This window comes from Mastacembelus armatus, chromosome 24 (genome assembly GCF_900324485.2).
Source record: "Mastacembelus armatus chromosome 24, fMasArm1.2, whole genome shotgun sequence".
In the NCBI taxonomy this organism is placed as follows: domain Eukaryota; kingdom Metazoa; phylum Chordata; class Actinopteri; order Synbranchiformes; family Mastacembelidae; genus Mastacembelus; species Mastacembelus armatus.
In genome coordinates, this window is record NC_046656.1 from 6,851,665 (window position 1) to 6,861,754 (window position 10,090).

At 39.6% G+C, this 10,090-nt stretch overlaps 1 protein-coding gene across 2 annotated transcripts; it reads left to right on the plus strand.

The window, feature by feature from the left end:
* On the plus strand, positions 1-9,359 carry ankef1a (ankyrin repeat and EF-hand domain containing 1a). Of its 2 annotated transcripts, XM_026318879.1 has the most exons (11): positions 1-133; positions 628-835; positions 1,320-1,481; positions 3,112-3,311; positions 3,439-3,588; positions 3,788-3,911; positions 4,244-5,066; positions 5,721-5,947; positions 6,136-6,284; positions 8,289-8,432; positions 8,856-9,359. In XM_026318879.1, the coding sequence occupies exons 2-11, from the start codon at positions 646-648 to the stop codon at positions 9,006-9,008; spliced, it is 2,322 nt and encodes a 773-aa protein (XP_026174664.1). In that variant the 5' UTR covers positions 1-133; positions 628-645; the 3' UTR covers positions 9,009-9,359. The 2 variants fall into 2 exon arrangements, with proteins under 2 accessions (XP_026174664.1, XP_026174665.1); XM_026318880.2 differs by lacking the exon at positions 1-133 and having other exon boundaries at positions 654-835; positions 1,346-1,481.
* The last annotated feature ends 731 nt before the right edge of the window (positions 9,360-10,090 follow it).

Below are 10,090 nucleotides of genomic sequence, written 5' to 3' on the forward strand. Positions count from 1 at the left end.
GTTGCCATGGAGCTGAGTTTGTTTCTCTTTAGTTTCCCTCACACGGAGTGAAAAGTTGTGCTTTAAAATAAAAACTGTCCTCTCTGAGCAGACGTGCTGTGGGCAGCAAAGGTTTTCAGCAGGGTAAAGAGAGGTGAGTGTAGTTAATGATGGAGCTAAGGAGGTTTATCAGCACAGTACGGTGCCTTTTAGTCAACGCGATGTGTGCTGTTTCCTCACTCATTCAGTTGAATCTATTCAGTTTTATTTAACTAACAGTGTAACGTTAACTAACATTCTGTAAGGGATGAAATGCTCCGCAGCTGTGAATTGTTTTACTTGATAACTAAGCGTTTCATACATGATAATCTCTTGGGGTTAGCTACAGCAGTGTGGGAATAACTTCACTTACTAGCTAGCTAACCTGGTTTACTTAAAATGTGCACTTAGAGAGGAAGCTGTCAATGAAAGAGTTAAAGTGAGGCAAATTAAGGTCATAACTTGTTTTAGTTAGCTGAACAACTTGGAACATGAAACAAAAAACAAATCAACATTAGCTAGCTGAAGCATGCATTTTCTGCATTTTCAATTCTGTGTATCTGTGTAATATTTGTGGTAAAGTTATAGCTTTTTTCTTCTTTCCACCAGCCTTTCTCTGACTTCACAATGAGTGGCAGAGAGGCAAGGGGCCGCCTGCAGGTCCTTCAGATCTACCGTCTGCTGCAGTACATCCATGAAGGGGATAAAGTGCAGATAGAGAAGATGGTGAACCTCGGGGTGGAAAATCTCATCAATCTCACTGAGCCCCAGGATGGCACAGGGGTGCTTCATGTGGCAGTTTCTGCTAACAATCAGGGTGATGTGATGGGCCACTTCAGTGCTCTGTCAGATTGCATCTACAGTTTAGTCAAGTGGTGCTTCTGTGGTCTGCTGTGGTTAACACTTTGGTAGCAGTTTGATACTTTTAAAATTCAGTCACATTTGAAAGCAGTTGTTTCATGCAGTCTCTGTATTTTTATAGCTTGAATACTATGAGTATCTATATAAAGCAAATTTTATTAAGGTGTTTCCAAGTCCCAGAAACTCTAGTTTACATTTGTTTGTAAGTAATCTCCAGAAAAATTCAAAGTAACTTACACAATATGTGGACTGCAAAGATCTCACTGCAAAGTCTGTTGTATTCGGTAACACTGATAAACAGATGTGCAAGACAGAAAAAAGGGCTACAACTAAATAAAAGGCATTACATACTATCAAGAAGTTCATTGAAACCAAAAACTAATGTTTCAAAGTCACTTCACTCTGCTGACTGTTTTTCTACTCTCCCTGATTCAACTCAGACTTGGTGAACTTCCTTCTCTCCCAGGGAGCAAGCCCCAACATTCAGGACAAGAAGGGTCGCACCCCAGTTATGTTAGCTGCTGAGCTGGGCAATGATGCCATAGTGACATTGCTGGCACAGAATAATGCTAACATGAGGCTCCAGGATGCTGAGGGCAAAGGTGAGCAATGTCAAGCATTGCTTTTGCCACATGGCCTGTGCAGATGGTGGGATCTGCAGAGAAACAGATAAAGCAGAAGAATATTTCATACATATAAAATGTTTTAAGATTTGAATGACAAACAGAGGTAAACTACTGAGACAATTTCTTGAAGTTAGGAAAAGATCAGTGGCTTGAATATTCTGAATTATACTTTTAAGAAATTAACAGTTGACATTATAAATTGTGTATTATGCAGGACAATTAGATTTATTGAAAGTGCTATAAAAAAACCTCTCAGAGCAGCAAAAAGTTTGATTTCAGATGTCTGAACTTTTCTATGGCAATTTTGATAATTAAGGTATCTTTTTTTAAGTAAAAATGCCAACATTTGCTATTACTCCTCAGATGTCATCTATTCCTTGTGTTAGTTCTTGTTAGCAAATTAACAGAAAACAGCCAAAGGGCAACTGCCCTATTTTCAATTATAATTTTAATTATCTGTCAAGAAAAACTCATCTACAAGTGAAACTCTTTAATAACGCACAGGACCTTACCTGGAATGAGCTGTATATGGTTAATAATTGATTGACTTTAATCGTGAGAAGTAATGGAACAGCTTTACTTCCACTAATGTATTCTCATTTGAGCTTGAAATGTGGATATTTCAAATAGAGGCGTTTTCCATCTCAAGTTAGGCCAGCAGGTTTATTTTGAATGCCTGGCCTTGCTTTACAGCTCATGAAAATTCATGGTGGCTCTGTTTAGATATTGATGAGGAGGCAGTATCCCAGACAACTGCAATCAGAGAGCTAAAAGTTCTTCAGGACCTTTTTAAACCAATTGTGATAATTAGCCCAATTACAATGTGTCCTGGGGATCAATTGCTGTAAATGGCACTCTTCTAAGAGCGAGTGAATGAAACAGAAAGAAACAGAAGGAGGATTAGAGGAAAAGTGTGAGCGATATAGTCAGACTTATAATTTGCAGAATGCATGCTTGTGTGCATGAATACATGCTTTTGTATAACGTAGTGTTTACTGTATGTGAGGATGTACACATTTGTGTGTATATGTATGTCAGTGCGGGTAGGTACATCTAATTACAGATCAACCTTAAATGGTGAGGCTCTGGAGTAACCTGATATCACCTTGCTCTCCCAGTGGACTGGTTCAGCCAGGCCTCTCCACTCACAGCCAAGCCTTTCCACCAAGAGGCTGTGTCAACAGACACACACTTGCTTCTGTTATGCTGCGTTTGCTTCAATGTCAGAGGGGTGGGTTTGTGACCAGGTATTACCCGGGAGAGGGAGACTATAGAAAAGCAATGCTTGACTCTCCCCATTACTGGAAGTGAAGTGCCACTGAGCAAGGCCCCAAACCCCCTAACAGTCTGAGGGGTTGACAGAGCAGAACTTGGTTGCACTGGGTATCTTTGAAGTGTGAATCAGTGAATAGAGAGTATGAACACTGAGGTCCTCAGTCATAACTGGTATTGGCAAGTCTACAGTATGCAGTATAGTTTACAAAATATGGTATGTATTTAACCACTACTGACACACCTCTGCCCGAAATGATTTTTGGTGTTGAGAATCATCTCACATTTACATTTTAATCCGATACCTCTCCCTTTTCTCTCACTCATGCTTTAGGTGTGCTCTTCTACTGTTTGTACCCCACCAAGCGCCACACCCGTTGCCTGCAGTTGGCACTGAAGTGCCAGGCAGATGCCAACAATGTGTCAGCAGAGGGGACTCATGTGTTTCAGCTGATGTGTGAAAAAGCCCAGGAGTGTACCCCCATGTGTCTCATCATGCTGAATGGGGGGGCAGACCCCAATGCAACAAACCAGGTTAAAAATTAGACAGTGGGGATAGCACTGAGGAATATAACGTACAGCAGTGTGGTATTTGCAGCTGAAATGTTCTTGTTTCATGTTTGTTCAGCCCTGACTGACTTCAGATTTATCCTCTCCTAAGAAAACTGGTGTCACAGCATTGATGGAAGCAGCGAAGGCAGGCTCCTTGCAGCTCGTCAGAGCCATTCTCAAGAAAGGGGGAAATCCCAACATCCTGGACCACAAGCGCCTCACAGCAGTGCACTATGCTGCCATGGGAGACTTTTTTGAGGTGCATCAGCTGCTCACTTTTAATTAAGTGGTATTTTAAGAACATCTGAATAACACGAATACAGTAGAGTAGTTGGTTTTGACACCTCATTTGATTATGTTGATTCTCTATTATTTTTTAAAATTTTTCTAATTTTCAGTGTAGTCAGTGTTTTATATGCAGCTTAGAAGGATTCTGTGATGTGTTTTCTATCTTCCAGGTAATTCAGGTGCTGTCTGCATACTCAGCAGACATGGGTGTGATCAACCTTGAGGACTGCACACCCTTACACTATGCTGCAGCAACAGGAAACGCTAACTGCTGCAAGTTCCTGGCACAGAGAGGTAATGTGAGAGTCGAGCAGTACTAGTGATCCTGATGTGAGTGCAACGAATTTCAGCTTTCAGCTTTCTGAAATTGTTTTCAAAAACAATGCAAAGGTAGCTCTGTAATTACTACTTCTATCATTATGGGATCAAGACCAGCTGTTATTGGTCTCTCTTTGTGTTTGCATGTTGAAAGCTTGCGTCTGTGTTGTAGGAAATTAAATTTTGTTTATATTCAACTGTTGGATAAAAAGAAGCTGACAAAATATGCAGCTGCTAACTCAGTCCCAAATTAAATTAGGTAATTCAAAACTGTGTTTATATTTTTCGCAAAACTGCTTTGTGTACAGGTTGTAATCCCAAACTAAAGAACCAGGAAGGCTTGCTGCCACGTCAGATTGCCAAAGATCTTGGTCACAAACCAGCAGCCAAGGAGCTCAGAAAAGCTGAGAAGCAGCAGGGAAAAGGCAACAAATCCGGTGGGGTCATCCCCATGTCAGATCTCTGGGCCCTGACCCTCCATGACTGGTCAAATGAGTTTGAGGCTGAATTACGGCAAGCCTTTGGGAACACATCAGACACAGTTACCGCAGAGATGTTTATTTCAGTGTTAGAGGCACTAAAAGCTCCAGCTGAATTAGACCAGCTCCATACAATCATCTCTGCACATGAGAAGGGAAAAGAGAGGGGTGTCAACATTAACGACTTCATGAAAGGTGTCAAATACATAAAAAAACCATTCCTCCTCTCTTCCTATATGCCAAAAAAGAAAAAAGGGGAAAAGGGAGGAAAAGGAGGGAAGAAGAAGGGGAAATTTGTCCTCCCAGTGCCTATTTGCACCCTTCCACTGGAGCTCATGCCACGGCGCCCAGACGGAGGCCCACCCCACTTTATGATTGAGACATACTACAACTGCTCAGACATCCGTCGATTCAACGAGGATCACCCACCAGAACATCCCATAATGAATGACTCAGCATGGTACATGGAGATGCCTGAGAAGGTCTATGTCAATATCAACTACTGTGTCAAAAGTGGAGACCTGGAGTCTCTGGATCTTGCTTTCAATCAGGGAGTCCCTGTGGATGTTCAAGATCAGTTCTACAAGACCCCGCTGATGGTGGCCTGCTCCAGTGGCAACTATGAGGTTGCTCAGTATCTGCTCAGCCGAGGGTGAGAAAAGTCATTTGTTGTTTTCTTTCTGGTTTTGGAAACACAAATTCCCACTTTTGACAATTTTGTTACATTTTTGAAGACTGTTTGTCTTCGACCTATGATTGAAAATGTGGATTACAAGTTAGACTTCTTAAGATTTTAGTCCTAAATAGCTTTGGTGTCAGTGTCAGCAAGTGTAATTTAATACTACAGGTCCAAGAATTGGGGGAACAGTAAACATTTGACCAGCTACTTTGGCAGAGAAACAACAGAGAACAACTGGCCTGTTTGTTCACACTGCAGCCAAACAAAAATGGAGAAAATAATAATGTTTTGTTTTGTAGACAGCTTTCAGTCACAGCTGCATTACCTTTCACTATAAAAGCCAACCCAGCTGTGGTAGTACAAAATGAAATAATATCCTGTTGTAAAAAACACTGAATGGCATTTGCAGAAAAACTATGAAATCTAAGGCTTAGAACTTCAAATGCACTGTAAAACAGGAAAACAGAAGTCTTCATTCAAAACGGTCACAAATAAGTAAGTTGGAACTATAACACATATTTTTAATGCGTATGCACAAAAACATATATTTGTAAGATTTAGGTAAAAATGTCAACTGCCACTTAAAAAGCAGATAGTATAAGTAAGCAGAATAACATGTCCTGACAGGGCAGATGTGAATGTTCGTGACCAGTTCCTCTGGACTCCTCTACACCATGCGGCTCATGCTGGTCAAGCAGAACTTATTGAACTTCTCGTTGAAGCTGGGGGTGCCATAGATGCTCAGGCCCTCAGTGGAGGTACACCTCTGATGAGGGCCATTGAAAGCTCTCGACCCTCCTGTGTGGACTTCCTCATCAAGGCTGGTGCCAGTGTTAATGCAGAGAACAAAAAAGGTTTTACTGTTAAATTACCAATTTTTTAAAACTATACGAATAATGTAAAGTTTATTTTACATTAAAATAAATTAAAAGAGAAATAAGCAACAAATTCAATGCAGTTATTGTAGCACGTTGTTCATATTTTATGGTTACCACTGAAGAATCTAGTATTGTTTGACTGAAAAACTGATATTTCCTTGCAGAGCAGAACTGTCTGGACATCGCCAGAGCTTTTGCAGACTCCAGGATTATAGAGTTGGTCAAAGACAAGATGGATTCACTGCCTAAACCAAAGGAGACACCTAAGGGAAAAGGAGGCATAGCTCCAAAGCCTAAATCTGCTAAAGAAAAGGTACCCAAGTAATGCCATTAAAATCTTTTCAATGCTGCGACAAACATATTCAAATCTTGTGGCTGTGAACTTTTTATTTTACTTACTCTGTTCATGTGTGTAACATGACAATGTGAATATCTTCTTTGGTCACCATTTGCTGGCCACAACAGTCAGAGTCAAAACCTTAAGGACTGAGAGAAGTCAAGTTTTGCTCCACTACCAACCCTGTGTTACATCAGAGGTCACACCAGATTGTGACCTCTAATCAATGATAAAGTGGTGGTGGCAGTCTCCCACTCTGGGTTTTATCTGTGTGCTCCCGTTACAGCATGAGGGGAACCCAAACCTGTAAAAGAGTCTGATGACTGCTTTGTAACCCTGTAAGCAAATTAGACCAGGTGTGTTATGTTACAAGTACATCACACTGATGCTTGAATTTGAATTTCCTATAACCAGGCTTCAAGGAAGTCAAAAAGTATTAATTTTGTTAATAAGATTCTGAAGGTTGCAGGAGGTGCTCTGGCAGAAATTCATCAGGAAAATTCATAGTTCAGTAGAGCAGCAAGCAGCAGGTGTAGAGACTAAGAAAAAGTCTATAATGAAAAATAAATTGCACACCGGTACAATAACTTAAAAAACTATTACTACTCTCTGAGCATTTTTGGTCATAACTTAAGAATGAAAATGAGCAAAAAAGCCTTCTTACTGCTCTTACCAAAATGGTCTGTAATAAATGACTATAACAGAACCGCAGAAATTCGCTAACTAATATAATAATCGGACAAAACCTTTTAAACATCCATCTACTGTGACTTATGAAGAAGCCAACCACTGTAAATAATGCATGCACCCTGTAGTAAAAAAACATGGTTTTCATTTCAGTGTTATACTCATAGCTTTGAACCTGTGATCCTGATGTAATAAGGCCTACTCTCTTCTCAAGACAATATATAGGTTTATAATGTTCTGTGTTGGCAAAAAACACTTTAGCAAAAGACACTTTCAGATCTCAGTTAGAGATAGATGCAGTTGTCTGTGTTTGGACCAAATCCAGGTGTTTGACATGTAAAAATCAGCTTTATTTAGGAAATTGTAGGAGGCTTGAGCAGCTTGCCTACGTAGATGCTGTTTTTTTTTTCTTTCCTTTCTTTCTTTCTCTTTCTCAAAGCCCAAAGTTAGCACACCTCATAGAGCTAGAGTTTATCTGAATGTTTGAAATACAGTGAGTTTAAAGGAGTGCATGAATAACATAAGGACACAGTGTCAGTGATGTAAACCTGGCATAGGTAATATCATCCAACTGCACAGGCATAGGAGCTCCAGTTCAGTCCCAGACTGGCACCACCTACAGGCACTGCAGTCACAGAAGCAGCAGGTTAAAATGCAGGTGTAGACCCTTCGATGTGCAACTTCTACAGGCAAGGAAAGTAATAGCATAGCATTTGTAAGAGCATTATTACACTGTTATTATGTATATGCCATAACTTTTTGTGTGTGCTAGGTGTTCTGTGTTTTATGTTCTAAACCTGTAAATTAAGCTTGGTTACTACTGCTCACAGTTACTTTTTTATAGAAGAATTGTAATATTTTACTAAAGTGAGCAGTGTTTATAACTAAGTCAAATCATAATATCCAGTAGGATCGTACTCTTTATGGTCTTAAATAATTCACATGCTGCTGTCAGGAAATTTTTTTTCCCCCCAAAGTAATAGGTGAAACATCTGCCATACACCACTCTGTCCTGTACTTATACCACAATATATTGTAAAATCCTAAAGGCCATGGTTTTAATCTTCAGGATGAGAGTTTTAATCTTAAAACTGAACTTTTATGACCCAAATTTGGGTTAAATTTTCAATGTCTCTGCCTCGCTTGATAAACCCTAAACCTAAAAGCTAAACCCTTCCAGACCTGTTCAGCAACCTCTCTCTTTCTGACTGACCTGAATCTGACACTTTGTGATCTGTGCTTTTATAGTAACAGCACAAATCCAAAATCTGAAAATCTTGGTCTCCCTTGCAGGCTATTGCACCAGAAGGTGCAGAAACATCGACTTCAAAAGTAGTGCAGACTCCTCAGAATGATTCTAAGAGTGTCGTCCTGCAAAATACCGGGATCACTATGGGGAAAACCAAGACTGTGGATATCACCTTTGTGCCAAAAACGGTAGGCCTGACAACCATTTACTGCAAGATGCTTCAATATACCATAGTTATTATTTCATGTCGTGTATTTTGACACAACTCCACCTTATCAGTATCACTACTGCATGGTTTCACAGTATGTAAAAAATTAGATTTAGCCAAATGTTTAAAGGCCTTATAATTTGGATTCATTACACTCAGAACAACATATCCCAAGATGATCATGTTTTCAACTTGAGAAGAGTCTTCCTCCTCAACAAATGTGTAAGGATGGCAGTGGAGTTACAGTATGATAACTCTAGCTGACTTTTCCACTGTTCCCATCAATGCACATTCATTCAATACTGTAATTACAAAGTAATTACACACAGTTCTCTTTTTGTTTTGTTTTGGGGGTTTGGTTTTTTGGCAGTCTCTGTAGCTTTTTGCATATTGTCTGTCTCAGGTTTGGGGGAAGCCGCCCACCACCAGTCAATTGATGTCAAAGATAGAGAGGCGGAAGGAGCTCTTATCCCTTGAGGTGGACTTTGATGACTTCATGATGCCATTCAGCCAGAACATCCAGAGAACGCTGGAGTTGGCAAAAACCACAGACTAGACTGGAAGGAGGTTAGGCAGAGAGAGACATTGTCTGTTACCTGAGCTAGGTGGCCACCTTAACAATTATGGATGCTGAATTTATTTTGAATTTATTCTTCTCTATATATAATATATGAAATATCTGACAGGGCAAATGAAGCGAGATATTAATCACATTATATTTTCTTAGAGTATCCTATCTGCACAGTTAATGGACCCAGTTAGATACAGTAGATATCATATTTTGTAAAAAAAAAAAAAAAAAACATGTTTAGTGTTATAGGCTGTGACTGAATTAAAACTAAAAATGCAGTACAGGGGATAAACTACTGTAAGTACATATTGCTGTTAGGGAGTTAGTTAAAAACATCCCCTGGCTCTGCAGTGTTTGGCACTGCAGTGAGACTCATGAAGAGTGTGGTAGAAAGATGCTGCTGAGGAAGAGACATGAGGTTGTTGGATCATTCCATGAATAGCTTTCTTCTTCCTGTTTTTTTTTTTTTTTTAACTTGAACCCTCTTGTATATGTGCACCAGGACATACTGCAGCCACACAAAGGAAATACACCTATCCATAATATTATACACTTACACTTAAGACACTTAGTTAGGTTGTGATTCTCACCATGCCTCTTGAATACAGGGTAAAGTAGTCAGGTGGGCCGTATTAGCATTAAAACAGGTTTTTCTTGCTGTAACAATGCCTCTTGTTCATGGTGTCCATTATATCTCTTCCTAATGTGCTATGATGTAACTGACAGGGGAGACCTTGTGCTGTCTAATCTATATTACAGATTTTAGTTGAAACTACTCCAAAATTGCATCCTTTTAATACAAATTTCTGATATTATGTTACCATCCCTCCACCTCGGCACACAAACTCCATCTGTGGAAGCATAAAGAGTAAGTTTTGAATTAAAAGGTTATAATTTTAGATGATACATCATTTGTGTAACTAGATAGTTGAAGCAATATAGTAGTTAAAAAAACAGGACTATGGATTTTCTCTTACACTTTATGAAATGATTTCCTAATGACCAATATGAACAGCAAGCAAATCTGTTTCAGTGTTTACTGTTGACCATATTTATAAGGCATACTT

Bases quoted from the DNA above. Each gene is read 5' to 3' on its own strand.
- ankef1a (XM_026318879.1), top strand. From the start codon at position 646: ATGAGTGGCAGAGAGGCAAGGGGCCGCCTGCAGGTCCTTCAGATCTAC. The intron at 5,067-5,720 runs GTGAGAAAAGTC...ATGTCCTGACAG, and splicing joins CAGTATCTGCTCAGCCGAGG to GGCAGATGTGAATGTTCGTG. The intron at 8,433-8,855 runs GTAGGCCTGACA...TGTCTGTCTCAG, and splicing joins TCACCTTTGTGCCAAAAACG to GTTTGGGGGAAGCCGCCCAC.